Source organism: Anomaloglossus baeobatrachus, chromosome 2, assembly GCF_048569485.1.
Source record: "Anomaloglossus baeobatrachus isolate aAnoBae1 chromosome 2, aAnoBae1.hap1, whole genome shotgun sequence".
NCBI lineage: Eukaryota > Metazoa > Chordata > Amphibia > Anura > Aromobatidae > Anomaloglossus > Anomaloglossus baeobatrachus.
The window spans coordinates 629,854,067-629,871,106 of NC_134354.1; the positions used below are offsets into that span (position 1 = coordinate 629,854,067).

A 17,040-nucleotide genomic window follows, 5' to 3' on the forward strand; every position below is an offset into this window, starting at 1 on the left:
GTTGAGTCTTGTTTAAATGACAGCTGTGAGACCTTCGTTAAATGATATCTCTTATCAACGCTAAAATTTGAAAATACAACTGAAAAGAAAACTTATCTATTATCACCTAAATTCCCTGAGTCTGTGCAAGTGCAGGCTGTTCAAGGCCTGTGGGGGTCACCACAATGAAGAAAAGTATGGAGAATGTGGAGGATAATGATTATGCAAATTTATCTTACATGAACCACTATGATAAATCTGGGGCATTTTAAGACAAATGTTAACTTTACATTTTCTAAGAAATTAAATGGTATTGTTAAATCTGCCCATTGTTGTCTTTTGAGGAACTTGTCGTCTCAGTACTGTGATAGTAGTGAGGAAGGAGATGTTGGACAGAGGTTGGAAGATATATTTTTATACTGTGATATACGCTGTTTTGCTGTGTATTATGATAATAATGTTGGTAGTGGTCAGTTTCAAAACCAATCATCCATGCTGTAATTGAAAGTGCTTTCTGTTCCAGCTATCTATCCCAGAAGATGTAATTCCCGAAAGTCACTTGATCCCCAGTTATGCTTTTGCTGCTGTGAGGCTCCCTCTTGTGGCCAGGAATGGTTTGGACAGAGACCTGGTGTGCTGGAGCAATGGGTGTTTCCATTGCTAACTCCCTGCCTATTTAAACCTTGGTCTTCTGGCAGTCTGAGCCGGTTATCATTGCCCTGTAGCTTACCAGCCTTTTCATCTTGCTTCTGACCACATCTTCCCCAGATTAATGTTTGGTTCTTTCTTATGTTGTTTTTGTTCTTTTGTTCTTATCTGGGGTTGTCAATTATTGTGGTTATTTTCAGTTTACTTGCATGCAGGAATCTTCCTTCTCTGTTGCTTACCTGGGAAGCTCCCTGCAGCTATGTTTGGAGTTTTGCTCCTATAAGTCCATGTGTTTGTTGCTTCTTGAATTTTTAATGTTCCTGTTTTCTGTTCATTGGTTTGACAAGAGCGCCTGATATAGGACGGAGTTCAGATCGTGCAATCTGAGGACTTTTTTGTGCTATCAGGTATTTGGGTTTTTGTAGGGTTTTTCTCTGGCCACCATCAGCCCCTTTCCTATCCTTTCCTATTTAGTCAGTGGGGCCTCATCTTTGCTAATCCTATCATCCATATGTGTATTGTATTTTCCTATGTCACCGTAGTCTTTGAATGTGGGGGGCTTGCTATACCTTTTGCAGTCTATTTCTGAGGCAGAGAGTTATTCATCCTTCTTTCCTTTAGGATAGCTAGTTCTCCGGCTGGGTGCATAGGATGTTAGTACACCCCTCAGCTACTTCTAGTGTTGATGGTTAGTAAGGGGATGGCAGCCAGATTAGTTGCCAATGTTCTTGTCACCAATCTATTGGGATCTTCCATGGTTCCGGATCATAACACTTTTTCTAATGACGTTACATGATCCTTTGCTCAGCTTTTAAACTATATATTGAATAAGTTTTCTTATATATTACCCAGTTACGATGACATTAGAACAATAATAAGAAATCCACTCTGTTTGATAACAGCTTGAGTTTATAAATTGAACGGTAGGTGTCATCCTATTTTCTGAAACAAAGTGGAGAATCCAGTTTATTGCATACAGATTGTTTAGTATGTTGCATCTGGCTCAGAATCATCAAAGTCATTTCACAAGAAATCTGGAGGAAAACACATTGATAAGTCACAAAATGTTCAACTAGAATGGAACTGTTGCTACTTTACACATTTTCCTAACAGTTTCCACAAGCTCTGTCAGAATGGTAAAGCTAGAGTTGGACTGGACCAGACTGAGCCATGACACCACAGCTCAACTAAATGATAACAAGCTGTGGTGCACCTTACACCAAATACATTACTCCGCATCTTAACCCGCTGTGTAAACAGCTGATGTGCTGCTGATAACCTTTTACAGGGTGAGTCACTTGCTACTTTACCTGAAATATTGCTGTAACTTCTAATTCTAATAACTTCTAATAACTTCTAAGAGATGGTTGACTGTACTGAAATTTGGACTGTACATAATTTGGTTCATAAAAAGTGAGAGTACAATGAACTTTAGCGACAACAAACATTTCCTCGCTAATTGGTCTTACCGACTTGTCATCCTGCTGGTCATCTCCCCTACGACATAAACTTGTTGCCCTCCTTTCTGCCCGTCAGTAGTTTATGCTTGGTGATATAAGGAAAATTCTCCGGCGTCCGCTCTTCTAAAATCAATTTTATTTCAAAATTCTTTTAAAAAGATGTACAATCACTGGTGCACGAGGGATAAAAACAAATTCATGACACAATCATCCCCGAGATGCCTGGTCTGTGTACACACAGACATGTTTCAGACATGTGTCCTTCCTCAATGATTTATGCATGGTGCTTGCATTTCACTCTTGCCGAATTCCTTCCTCATTTGTTAGCAATGTACAGATACAGTTTGGAGAAGCGATTTCATTGTGAAAACTTATTGAAAAACTGAGTCCTTAAAGAGGAGCCAAAGTGAGTTTCTAAAGAAGTTTGGAGGTTGAAATCTGCCATCAAACTGTGAATAAGATGGAATGTACAAGAATATTACTGGATAGGCATGATGGAGGGCATCTGAAAATGCCTTTCGAAAGGTCAAGTGTACACTAAAAAGCCATGAACACTACAAGCACTCCAGGAGAACATAACAGCGAGAAATTCAGGCTATGACCCTAGACGTCCTGTGGCATACATTCAATAATATGGAACGGAGTGCAGGCAGGCTTGGTTGCGAACGGTGGACAGTTTCAACACATGCTTTAAATCATGGGTCCCCAATTCCAGTCCTCAAGGACCGCCAACAGTGCATGTTTTCAGGATTTCCTTAGTATTGCACATGTGATAATTTAATCACCTGCACAGTTGATGATTCCAACACCCATGCAATGCTAAGGAAATCCTGAAAACATGCACTGTTGGCGGCCCTTGAGGACTGGAGTTGGGGAACCCTGCTTTAAATCATCAGTTTCTCATGGAACAAAGTTGAAATTTCAGTATGATAGATTGCCTCTTTTAGAAGTGACGGCAATTTTTCCAGGTAAAGTATGAGTGATTCACCCTGTATTCTTTATGAACAGAACTATGATATTACCAATCTCTTGTTGGCCATAGAACTGTGGTCGGCAAGACTAAACAGGCTATTAAACAACAGTGGTCAGCAAATCTAAGCCCATAGCATAGAGAAAAATCCCTTTTTGAGAAATTTACAATTATTCTGGTAAATTTAGAACACATATCCCTGTTTAGAAGCATATACTTCTGGGTTATGAGGCCTTCTCACTATCGTTCATGTCTAGTCACTCTCTATAGGATAATAATGTCCTCTTAACGCTTTCAGTGCCTGAACCTCTTATCGTTCAAGGTCAGAAAGCTGTTAAATATATGGAATATCTCCAAATAATGTACATTAGTTTATCATACAGTATAGTGAATTGTGAAAACCTTACAAGATAAAAGCATCAGTATATGATTAATGAGAGCACTCTGTGACAGAACCTTGACATTTTAAACCATTCACTGCATGCCATTAGCTCGCTCACATAAGTCCCCCTGACACAGATGCATTAGGGTCTACTCTGCAGAATTAAACTATATTTTAAAGTAACACATACAATAATGTCTCCAGCCTTGGAATATGTTGTGCCTGTATTCCTGCTGTGCTTTTTACTTAACTGAATTATAGGTGTTTAAAAAAAAGTGTTTACAAGGTTTGGTGGCCATAATAATTTCGGCAGCATGCTAATAAAGTGTCATTAACTTCAATAACAACTGCTATCTACAAAGACTGATAAGGGAGCTCTCTGCTTCCTTATTGTGCTACATGCCATATTTGAAACCTACAAATATTGATGGCAGAAAAAGACCACCTAGTCCATCTAGTCCTCTATAATTATTATTATTATTATTATTATTATTATTATGTTTAATAGTTTTGTTATATTAGTTCTATGTTACAAAATATATGTTTATCACAGGCTATTGCAATTCAACTATTGCTAAGTAGTAAAACACAATTTTCTAATGTTGCTTCTTATATTCTCTCCTAAAAGCTACTTCTGACCCCCAAATTTAAACTGTTGATTTTCTTTTGGTTTCAATTGTATCCCCTTTTCCTTTTCTTTCTTTCCTTCAGGATAAATAAAATAGTTTTTAGTTAGTAATTTAGAGGGCACTCCAAATTTACTCTGTTAGGGTAGTTTCACACATCCGGCATTTCGCCGGATTGCCGGATCTGGCACACTCCAGTACAGTGTCAATACTGTACAATGGCATCACGACAAGCTCTGGTCACATGCTCCGGTCACATGACAGCATGTGACCGGAGGTGCCGCAATGCCATTGACTGTATTACACTGTACTGGAGTGCGCTGAATCCGGCAATCCAGCGAAATGCTGGATGTGTGAAACGGGCCTTATACAAGTTGTACACTCACTACTTTACATTGCAACAAAGTGTCATATACAGTTAGGTCCAGAAATATTTGGACAGTGACACAAGTTTTGTTGTTTTAGCTGTTTACAAAAACATGTTCAAAAATACAATTATATATATAATATGGGTTGAAAGTGCACACTCCCAGCTGCAATATGAGAGTTTTCACATCCAAATCGGAGAAAGGGTTTAGGAATCATAGCTCTGTAATGCATAGCCTCCTCTTTTTCAAGGGACCAAAAGTAATTGGACAAGGGACTCTAAGGGCTGCAATTAACTCTGAAGGCGTCTCCCTCGTTAACCTGTAATCAATGAAGTAGTTAAAAGGTCTGGGGTTGATTACAGGTGTGTGGTTTTGCATTTGGAAGCTGCTGCTGTGACCAGACAACATGCGGTCTAAGGAACTCTCAATTGAGGTGAAGCAGAACATCCTGAGGCTGAAAAAAAAGAAAAAATCCATCAGAGAGATAGCAGACATGCTTGGATTAGCAAAATCAACAGTCGGGTACATTCTGAGAAAAAAGGAATTGACTGGTGAGCTTGGGAACTCAAAAAGGCCTGGGCATCCACGAATGACAACAGTGGTGGATGATCGCCGCATACTTTCTTTGGTGAAGAAGAACCCGTTCACAACATCAACTGAAGTCCAGAACACTCTCAGTGAAGTAGGTGTATCTGTCTCTAAGTCAACAGTAAAGAGAAGACTCCATGAAAGTAAATACAAAGGGTTCACATCTAGATGCAAACCATTCATCAATTCCAAAAATAGACAGGCCAGAGTTAAATTTGCTGAAAAACACCTCATGAAGCCAGCTCAGTTCTGGAAAAGTATTCTATGGACAGATGAGACAAAGATCAACCTGTACCAGAATGATGGGAAGAAAAAAGTTTGGTGAAGAAAGGGAACAGCACATGATCCAAGGCACACCACATCCTCTGTAAAACATGGTGGAGGCAACGTGATGGCATGGGCATGCATGGCTTTCAATGGCACTGGGTCACTTGTTTTTATTGATGACATAACAGCAGACAAGAGTAGCCGGATTAATTCTGAAGTGTACCGGGATATACTTTCAGCCCAGATTCAGCCAAATGCCGCAAAGTTGATCGGACGGCGCTTCATAGTACAGATGGACAATGACCCCAAGCATACAGCCAAAGCTACCCAGGAGTTCATGAGTGCAAAAAAGTGGAACATTCTGCAATGGCCAAGTCAATCACCAGATCTTAACCCAATTGAGCATGCATTTCACTTGCTCAAATCCAGACTTAAGACGGAAAGACCCACAAACAAGCAAGACCTGAAGGCTGCGGCTGTAAAGGCCTGGCAAAGCATTAAGAAGGAGGAAACCCAGCATTTGGTGATGTCCATGGGTTCCAGATTTAAGGCAGTGATCGCCTCCAAAGGATTCGCAACAAAATATTGAAAATAAAAATATTTTATTTGGGTTTGGTTTATTTGTCCAATTACTTTTGACCTCCTAAAATGTGGAGTGTTTGTAAAGAAATGTGTACAATTCCTACAATTTCAATCAGATATTTTTGTTCAAACCTTCAAATTAAACATTACAATCTGCACTTGAATTCTGTTGTCGAGATTTCATTTCAAATCCAATGTGGTGGCATGCAGAGCCCAACTCGCGAAAATTGTGTCACTGTCCAAATATTTCTGGACCTAACTGTATTTAGTGTTATCCCATGAAACAATGTAAAAATATATTCACAAAACTTTACTCAGTTTTTGCTATATACTGTACCTTACTTACTAAATTGTATTTTATTTATCCAGACCAAAAACCTGTGGTACATTGCCTGTAACTAACTTTTATTTACAATGCACACCATTAACAAGAACACAGATATCAATCCTAAAGCCAACAGAAAATCCAGTCAGCTATCCCGGAGTTATATCAAAAGGTCAATAACTTATCTAAAATGTTCTTTATGTGGAAGTGCTGAACTCCAGATGAGCGATATCCAACATACTTTTGTTACTCAGTCAAAAAAGTCAAAGGGGTTATTTAACCATGATCTATCGTCAATAAAGTCTTGTTGTTGGTTTCTGGCAATAAATTCTATTTTTTAGGCCTTTCATTATGAAGATAATAAAGCTAACTGACCCGTATTTTATTTATTTATATATTTATACAGTACAGACCAAATGTTTGGACACACCTTCTCATTCAAAGATTTTTCTTTATTTTCATGACTCTGGAAATTGTAGATTCACATTGAAGGCATCAAAACTATGAATTAACACATGTGATGAATTAATTAACAAAAAATTGTGAAACAACTGAAAATATGTCTTATATTCTAGGTTCTTCAATGTAGCCACCTTTTGCTTTGATTACTGCTTTGCACAGTCTTGGCATTCTCTTGATAAGCTTCAAGAGGTAGTCACCGGAAATGGTTTTTACTTCACAGGTGTGCCCTGTCAGGTTTAATAAGTGGGATTTCTTGCCTTATATATGTGGTTGGGACCATCAGTTGTGTTGTGCAGACGTCTGGTTGGATACACAGCTGATAGTCCTACTGAATAGACTGTTAGAATTTGTATTACGGAAAGAAAAAAGCAGCTAAATAAAGAAAAACAAGTGGCCATCATTACTTTAAGAAATGAAGGTCAGTCAGTCCGAAAAATTGGGAAAACTTTGAAAGTGTCCCCAAGTGCAGTGGCTAAAACCATCAAACGCTACAAAGAAACTGGCACACATGAGGACCGCCCCAGGAAAGGAAGACCAAGAGTCACCTCTGCTGCGGAGGATAAGTTTATCCGAGTCACCAGCCTCAGAAATCGCATCTTAACAGCAGCTCAGATTAGAGACCAGGTCAATGCCTCACAGAGTTCTAGCAGCAGACACATCTCTAGAACAACTGTTAAGAGGATAATTTGTGCATTATGCCTTCATGGTAAAATAGCTGCTAGGAAACTACTGCTAAGAACAGGCAACAAGCAGAAGAGACTTGTTTGGGCTAAAGAACATAAGGAATGGACATTAGACCAGTGGAAATCTGTGCTTTGGTCTGATGAGTCCAAATTTGAGATCTTGGGATCCAACCACCGTGTCTTTGTGCGACACAGAAAAGGTGAACGGATGGATTCTACATGCCTGGTTCCCACCGTGAAGCATGGAGGAGGAGGTATGATGGTGTGGGGGTGCTTTGCTGGTGACACTGTTGGGGATTTATTCAAAATTGAAGGCATACTGAACCAGCATGGCTACCACAGCATCTTACAGTGGCATGCTATTCCATCCGGTTTGCGTTTAGTGGACCATCATTTATTTTTCAACAGGACAATGACCCCAAACACACCTCCAGGCTGTCTAAGGGCTATTTGACTAAGAAGGAGAGTGATGAGGTGCTACGCTAGATCACCTTGCCTCCAGTCACCAGACCTGAACCTAATTGGGATTGTTTGGGGTGAGCTGGACCACAGAGTGAAGGCAAAAGGGCCAACAATTGCTAAGCATCTCTGGGAACTCATTCAAGACTGTTGGAAGACCATCTACTGTGACTACCTCTTGAAACTCATCAAGAGAATGCCAAGAGTGTGCAAAGCAGTAATCAAAGCAAAAGGTGGCTATTTTGAAGAACCTGGAATATAAGACAACTTTTCATTTGTTTCACACTTTTTTGTTAAGTATTTCATTCCACCTGTGTTAATTCCTAGTTTTGATGCCTGCAATGGGAATCTACAATTTTTTGAGTCATGAAAATAAAGAAAATTCTTTGAATGAGAAGGTGTGTCCAAACTTTTGGTCTGTACTGCATATATAATATGCACATTTTCAATAGGATTGCGATCAGGGCTTTGAGATGGCCACTTCAAAACATTGACTTTGTTACTTTTAAGTTACTTTGTAACCAGTTTGACAGTATGCTTCAGGTCATTGTCAATTTGGAAGACCCATTTCCGCCTAAGCTATAAGTTTCTGGCTAATGTCTTGAGATGTTGTTTCAGTATTGCCACATAATCTTCTTTCCTCACGATGCCATCTATTTTGTGTAGTGTACCAATTCCACCTGCTGCACAGCAACCCCACAGCATGATGCTGCAACCCCCATGTTTCACAGTTGGGATGGTGTTATTAGGCTTCAAAGTTTTTCCCTTTTTTCTTCCAAACGTAACGATGGTCATTTTTGCCAAATAGTTTAGTCAGACCACAGGACATGACTCCAATAATTAATGCCTTTGTTCCAGTGTGCATTTGCAAACATTAATCTGACTTGATTCTGCTTCTTTTAGAGTAATGGCTTCTTCCTGGCAGAGTGGCCTTTCAGCCCATGTTGATACAGTACTCCTTTCACTGTGGATAATGACACAATCTTACCAGCTTCCACCATCATCTTCACAAGGTCTTTTGTTTTTGGGTTGATATGCACATTCATCTCTGGTACATAGAACCCGTCGCCTTCCTCAGTGGTATGATGGCTTCACATTACCATCTTGTTTGTACTTGCATATAATTGTTTGTACAGATGAAAGAGGCACCTTGAGGTATCTGGACATTGCACCAAGGAGGAACCAGACTTGTGCAAATCCACAATTCTTCTTCTGAGGTCTTGGCTGATTTCTTTTTAATTTCCCATCATGCTACACAAAGAAGCAGTGTGTTTCAAGTGTGCATTACAATACATCCACAGGTGTGTTTCTCATTAAGTCAAATGTTGCCAATAAACCAGAAATAATTTAAAAGCTTCCAAAGACGTGACCTCATCATATGGGCTTTCCCAAATAGTTTAAAGGCATAGTACTCTTAGGGGCACTTTGCACACAACGACATCGCAGGTGCGATGTCGGTGGGGTCATGTCGAAAGTGACGCACTTCCGGTGTCGCACTCGACATCGTAGTGTGTAAATCCTAGATGATACGATTAACGAGTGCAAAATCATCATAATCATATCATCGGTGTAGTGTCTGTGAATTCCATAATTACGCGACTGCTACAGGTACGATGTTGTTCCTCGTTCCTGCAGCAGCACATATCGCTGTGTGTGAAGCCGCAGGAGCGAGGAACATCTCCTACCTGCGTCCTGCAGCTCACGCCGGCTATGCGGAAGGACAGATGTGGGCGGGATGTTTACGCCCCGCTCATCTCCACCCCTCCGCTTCTATTGGCCGCCTGCCATATTACGTCGCTATGACGCTGCACAACCCGCCCCCTTAATAAGGAGGCGGGTCGCCGGCCAGATCGACGTCGCAAGGCAGGTGAGTCCATGTGAAGCTGCCATAGCGATAATGTTCGCTACGGCTGCTATCACAAGATATCGCTGCTGCAACGGGGGTGGGGACTATCGCGTGCGACATCGCAGCATCGGCTTGCGATGTCGCAACGTGCAAAGCCCGCCTTAGTGTATGTAAACTTTTGACTTTGCAGAAAGAAATACAAATGCCTGAAAATATTCTCTCTCTCATTATTCTGCTATTATTTGCCAAATATAAATCATTTTGGTTCCTATTCAACCTATAACGGGAAAGGTTTATTCTGATTTCATGTCAGATAGTGAGAAAAACATGCAGATGTTTCTTTTTAGATAGTGTATGTAAACTTCTGGTTTCAACTGAAAGAAGGGGCTAATTGCGTTGTTGACAACCTATTTTAATGGTCTTATGTCTATAAAAGGAGAGTATAGTGAATAATAAGCAGTCTGTGTTTTTAGCAGGAGTAAAAACAATCTACAATATATTAGGAAAAGATTGCAATAAAAGGTATATATCAAGAGACTGTTGCGTTTAAGAGAGTCATCCACTTTATTGTTATTTTAATAAATATGTTGACCACATGAGTTTGCGACACTTTCTAAAAGAGCTAAGTATTTCAAGTTCTCAACATACGTGGAGAAGACTGTGGAAAAACAAGCGCACATAGGGTTTTACCCCAATATGTAAGGGGTGGGGAGGGGGGAGTCAAGGTACTCACCAAATGTAGTTGTGAAAGCCACAACTACTATGAAAGCATGTATTTGCGGATCCCAGGCAGCAGCCACCAGCAGACAGCAGATCACAGAGAGTAAAGGAAGAAGGTGTTCACTTGCTGCGCCAAAGAGATCACTCCAGCAGATGTTCAGATTAATGTCACTTTATTAATCATATGGGTCAACGCGTTTCCGGAGCCTCTGCTCCCTTCATCAGGACCATCAAGAACAAGAAACATCAAATCTCTATTTGATGTTTCTTGTTCTTGATGGTCCTGATGAAGGGAGCAGAGGCTCCGGAAACGCGTTGACCCATATGATTAATAAAGTGACATTAATCTGAACATCTGCTGGAGTGATCTCTTTGGCGCAGCAAGTGAACACCTTCTTCCTTTACTCTCTGTGAAGTTCTCAACATATTCTTAAGTTGGCTGCTAAAGAAGGAGCAAGTGACCAGACCTGTTCATCAGCCTCCACCCATGTTCAGTATTTTTTTTATTAAAGGAGGTAGATGGGCAGTTCAGGTCATACGTTTCTCCGTCAGCTGACATTTTGAAAATAGGAGGGTGAGGAGCACAAGTGCTAGAGGAGAACCTGTAATTCTTATATTTTAGTAACTTCCACAAAATCATGTAACCAAAATATTTATTAAAATAAAGTGAATAAACCTCTTTAACCTGTGCAACCTTTTAATTTTTAACTTTTTATTCCAGTCTTTTTATAATATAGATTTTTTTACATTCTCGAAAGAAGCATAGACTGCCTATTCTTCACAATGGGCTCTTTTTACAGACCTAAAAGAATTAAAAAGAGCTGGGTCACATAAAAAAAACTTTATTAAAATGCAGATATGGGGTTAATCTGAAGGCTAATTGCATTTGAAGCCTGTCCGGTGCTTGCACATCGAACCACGCTAATGTGAAGAAATTAACGTCAATCTTCCCGGCAGCATTCGGGCTTCAGTCACGGGGGTGGCGTCGGTGTGAGTTTAGTCACCGCTTTGTGTTATGACTGAGCTCTATCACTCTCATGGGGTGGACCAACCAGGAGAGGTATGAACCCTACAATCTACAGGTACCTATTCAGACCACAAGTCCTAAATCAGACCCTGATTTGTCCCTGCCTAACAGCGGTGGTTGACACCCTAAAATTACGCAACAGCACCCCCACTCAACATTGGTTGAGCCTAAGTGTCCTTAATTACACGCTCATCTATAAAAAAAGTGTAACACAAATCAACAGTAACCATAAAGGAAGTGCACAAAAGCAGAGGATAAGACACAAGGCTAAAATCATGTTCACTCAGTCATACAGAAAAGATGGAAGAAAATAGAAGAAACCCAAAAAACTACAAATTATGAGGAAACCTCCTAATCCAAAACGTGACAGAAAGGAAAGAATGCTGGGAAGGGAAACACACAAACAAACCGCAGCAAAAAGCAATAAAGATCAGTCAGAAAGATACACTTAGCTAAACAGCTGGGATTCCAAACAACCAACTATCTAGGAATATAGCCAGCACTGAAAGCTGGTGAAAGGTGAGTATAAATAGTTCCACCCAGGATGGGATAGGACAGAGAGAAAATAGAAAAGTGATAACACCTGACTATCTGCAAGCCAAAGAAGAAGCAAGGATAAAAGAACCATCAGCAGGGGAACAGAAACTGACCAGGCTGTGGTTCAGCAGGGAAGGAAACTGACCACACAACAAAAGGTCATCGGATTGAGTCCTGAGACATGACAGGAGGCTCTAATTGCGCTCCTCGGCACTGACTGACAGCCTCTCAGCATTAGACTCAGGATTTCAGTCAGTGCAGGAGTGTGGTTACAGCTTCCGCTCTACATACAGACAGCGGTGACTGAACTCACGTTGATTCTGCCCTTGTGACTGAAACCCAAATACTGCCAGGAGGATTAAAGTTAATTTCCTCCCAGCAGCAAGGTTTAATGTGCTGATGCCAGGCAGGTTTATAACGCAATTAACACTAGAAGTCCCAGAGGGGGGTCATTTAACATTTCTATCATTGGAACCCTATGGAGCTTGAAATTCCTGGGACTTCTAGTGTTAACCTGCAGATTAACCCTATATCTGCAGGTTAATAGCATTTTTACTTGAGACAGGTTTCCTTTAAAGTAATCCTACCAAACACAATAAAAGTTCACAAGACATAATACATAGTTAAAGAGAATCTGCCTGAAAACAAGCAAGCATTAATCAGGGGTGACTTCCTTAAAGGGAATATGTCACCAGTTTTTTGTTTGCCCATCTGAGAGCAGCATAAGATAGAGACAGAGACCCTGATTCCAGCGATGTATCACTTACTGAGTTGTTTGCTGTCATTTTGATAAATCAATGTTTTCTCTGCTGCAGATCTAACAGTTATACAGAGCTCATGAATATGCTGGACTATCTGGCAACAGGCCAAGTAGGTAGTATTGCAATGTGACATAACAAATATGGAAAAGAGTGAAGACTATTAGTAAAGTTGCTTAATTTTTTACATTTTATTTTAGATGCATTTAGAAATTGCAAACTAGGTGGAAAGTTGTAAGATGTGCATGCCGATTAATAAAATTATTTATCCATGTGTCTTTGGAAATAGTTTATAATTCATGGTGTGAGAAACTCCTGAAAAAGCTCACAAAGACATTGTCTATGTTTTATGTTCAAGGATAAAGTATGAATCAGCAGTGAACATATCTGATATATCTCAGTGACTATAACTATTTTTTATCAAGCAGCTCAGTAAGTTTTCATTGACCCAAGTTCTTGGTATGTGTAGAAATACTTTAAAGACAGACATGCCTCAGAAAATTTAATTTCTTCATATTTGTTCATTCAGGTTTAATAGGTTGAACCTATTAAACCTGAATGAACAAATATAAAAAGTGTAATCAGTTGCCATGGATGCTTTTACATTCCCATAGTTATATAGGTAAAAGAATCGCAATCCATATTAGCCTATTGAATGGAATGAATATAAGGCTGGGAATTGCATGATTAAGTGGCTCTGTAGTGTTTTAGGCTCATGCAGATTCATTTACTTAAACAAATTCTAGCAATGGACAAAATTCCATAATTAGGATATGGTGCATGAGAACATCAAGCAATTTAAAGCTTTTAATTCCAGAAAATCACATCTAATAGACTGTTTCAAGGCCCCGAACAAAAAGGATCTGTCAGAGCAGCTCTTTATTGCGGACTGATTGGAGCACATTTCTTCATCCCACATCTCTTTGTTTACATCTCTACCTGCTTCCCACACATTGGGCGCTTACTAAACTACAGAATGAGATATATATAGCAGTGAAGGTGCTGATACAGACTTCTGCAATGGCTTCACCATTTATTATACTCATACACAGAATCAAAACTGTTGCTGATTTCATCCATACAACCGAACAGTGGAAGCCATGAAATGTTTTGTTTATATCTACATAATACAGCACAGTTAGATCCTGTTATGTCAGGACTCAACTTAGCTAAAAGCTTAATCAGCAATGAAGATTTACACAGTCAGCCATTGGCATGTGTTTCATACAGAATACTTATATACTATACTATATGAAACCGCTCGGCATATATAAGTTGCAATAAATGGAAATAGTTTACACATAGTCACATTAATAGATAGAAATTGACAGGTTCCCAGAGTAGGTGAAGAAACCACATAGCTTCCTTATTCTGCCATGAATGCATGAATGATTTATGAAGCCAAGTGGATTGCTTGGATTTTTATCAGAGTGTCCACTTGTTTTTGGACTTCTTGATCCTCTTTTGATGTCTTGTTTTAATTGCTGTGATCCCCATGGTTGCCCACATAGTAATATTAAGTGTAACAATATAAACCTTCTCTTCACTCAGATGTACCTGAATCACTGACCTAGCAAATGATAACTTCAGGTTCTATTAGTCTATGAAAGCAAAACGAGCACATGAAGCCACAATTTTGCTCTTAGATAGATACATACATACATATATAGATAGATAGAGAGATAATAGACAGATAGATAAATTGCTAGATAGATGGATGGGAAGATATATAGACAGATAGCCAAATAGACGTATAGATAGACAGATAAATGGATAGAGAGACAAACAAGTACATAGATAGATGGATATATACATGAATAAATAAATAATAGACAGATAGATTAATAGATATATAGATAGATAGATAGATAGATAGGCAAATAGACATTTAGATAAACAGAGAGATACATAGATAGATGACAGATGATAAATACATACATAGATAAATGATGGAGAGATAGATATATAGATAGATAATGGATAGATAGATACATAATGGATAGATAGATAGATAGATAGATAGATAGATAGATAGATAGATAATGGATAGAGGGATAGATGGATAGATAGATAATGGATAGATAGAGGGATAGATGGATATAGATAGATAGATAATGGATAGAGGGATAGATGGATAGATAGATAGATAGATAGATGGATAGATAGATAGATAGATAGATAATGGATAGAGGGATAGATGGATAGATAGATAATGGATAGAGGGATAGAGATAGATAGATAGATAGATAGATAGATAGATAGATAGATAGATAATGGATAGAGGGATAGATGGATAGATAGATAGAAGGATAGATGGATAGATAGATAATGGATAGATAGAGGGATAGATAGATAGATAGCTAGATAGATAGATAGAGGGATAGATAGATAGATAAATAATAGACAGACAAATCAGAGTGATTATACATGTGGTACACAGGAGAGAAGTTGGGGCATTTCTCCTGTGCTTTACTTCTGGCTGATTTCTGCTCTGTTTCAGCACCACCAGCCATGGACAGCGCTATTACCAGCCATGGACAGCGCTATTACCAGCCATGGACAGCGCTATTACCAGCCATGGACAGCGCTATTACCAGCCATGGACAGCGCTATTACCAGCCATGGACAGCGCTATTACCAGCCATGGACAGCGCTATTACCAGCCATGGACAGCGCTATTACCAGCCATGGACAGCGCTATTACCAGCCATGGACAGCGCTATTACCAGCCATGGACAGCGCTATTACCAGCCATGGACAGCGCTATTACCAGCCATGGACAGCGCTATTACCAGCCTCCCGTCTACTTCTGCCTCTGTTCCCAGCTACTATCCAGTACATAATATGGTAACAGTATATAATATTATTAGTATCAGTTTAGGTGAGTACTATCAGATGCAATCACCAGTTGAGCACAGCTGTCCTGGCAGTATGGAGATGTCCTTACATTGTCCTGACTATATAGGTAATTGGTGCTGTATCTACACAGTAACTGTATCTGCAGAATGTGTATCCCATCCAGCGGCTGTAACTTCTGACCCTAATCTGAGGCACCGTGCTGCCCCTGGTATAAGGTGGCCCCATCAGCAGTTTGCACCTTTAGGGACAATGTAACCGTCCTCTCTCCTTCACATCAAAGACCCTTAAAGTAATTGCTTTCCCAGACTGAGCCCATTGCCGGCAGTTGTAGTTTACATGCAAATTAAATTATGAATCCTATTATGAATGCTCTGAAAAACCCCTCCTTACATAACACAGCGGCACAGGAGCAGGAATGGATGGAGCAGACGGGAGAGCCCGGAGGGGCAGGGGACTCACCTGTGAGCCTTGTGTTGGGGTGACCACACACACCAGCTGTCCGGCTGAGGAGAAGACTCTCTTTGCCTGGTAATGCTGAAACCTCAGGTGAATAAGATCTAACACTGCCCCAAAGCACTGAGTAAAGAAAAGCATCACAACTTAGTTCCCTGCCGTGTGCACAGGAGCCCGTCAGTCCCGGAGCAGGCAGCCTGGTGCGAGCATACACTCTGCCGCCTAGCATGCCTTCATATTTATCATCAAAATAAGATGCTTCGGATCTTGCAGCAGTGTGCTGACCAATGGGGAGAGCAGGAATGCCATCCTGGAGGATAGAGGCAGCCAATCACAGAGGCCTCCCCCTACTGAGCCCCTGATGAATAGAGGTAGAGCTGGGGAATGCACTCCACACATCACCATACATCAGCGCATCACATTCATCTTCCCATTACGGAGCAGCGCTACACACAGGCTGCAGGAATTGATTGCTTAATGTCTTCATTCATTAATTGACTCTCTTCTCTCTCTCAGCTCTCTTTAGCATCAGCAGAAGAAAAAAATCAACCATAAAGAAGTCAGTGAAAGTTAGAGAGCAGCTTTACCCTCCTGCAAGCAGCTGCTATGGTCCTAGTAATGTGTGGGATGGGAATTCTATAGACGCTGTTAAATAAGATTTACATACACTGCCACTGGTGTGATCTTCAAGATGACCTGCCAGTGTCTGGTGCTGAAGAATGCACAGGCAAGGCAAGGAAGGCAAGGCAAGGAAGGCAAGGGAAGGAAGGCAAGGCAAGGAAGGCAAGGCAAGGCAGGGCAAGGCAAGGCAAGGAAGGCAAGGCAAGGAAGGCAAGGCAAGGAAGGCAAGGCAAGGCAAGGAAGGCAAGGCAAGGAAGGCAAGGCAAGGAAGGCAAGGCAAGGAAGGCAAGGCAAGGAAGGCAAGGCAGGGCAAGGCAGGGCAAGGCAAGGCAAGGCAAGGAAGGCAAGGCAAGGAAGGCAAGGCAAGGAAGGCAAGGCAAGGAAGGCAAGGCAAGGCAAGGCAAGGAAGGCAAGGCAAGG

The 17,040-nt window shown here is 40.5% G+C and overlaps 1 protein-coding gene across 1 annotated transcript in view; it reads right to left on the reverse strand.

Moving 5' to 3' along the window:
* SIAH3 (siah E3 ubiquitin protein ligase family member 3) overlaps positions 1-16,356 on the reverse strand; it is a 175,488-nt gene extending 159,132 nt beyond the window's left edge. Inside the window, exon 1 of the mRNA XM_075336881.1 lies at positions 16,006-16,356. Coding sequence (XP_075192996.1) covers positions 16,006-16,140 — 135 coding nt within the window. The 5' untranslated portion in view covers positions 16,141-16,356. The remainder of the gene's footprint in view (positions 1-16,005) is intronic.
* Positions 16,357-17,040: the final 684 nt, after the last annotated feature.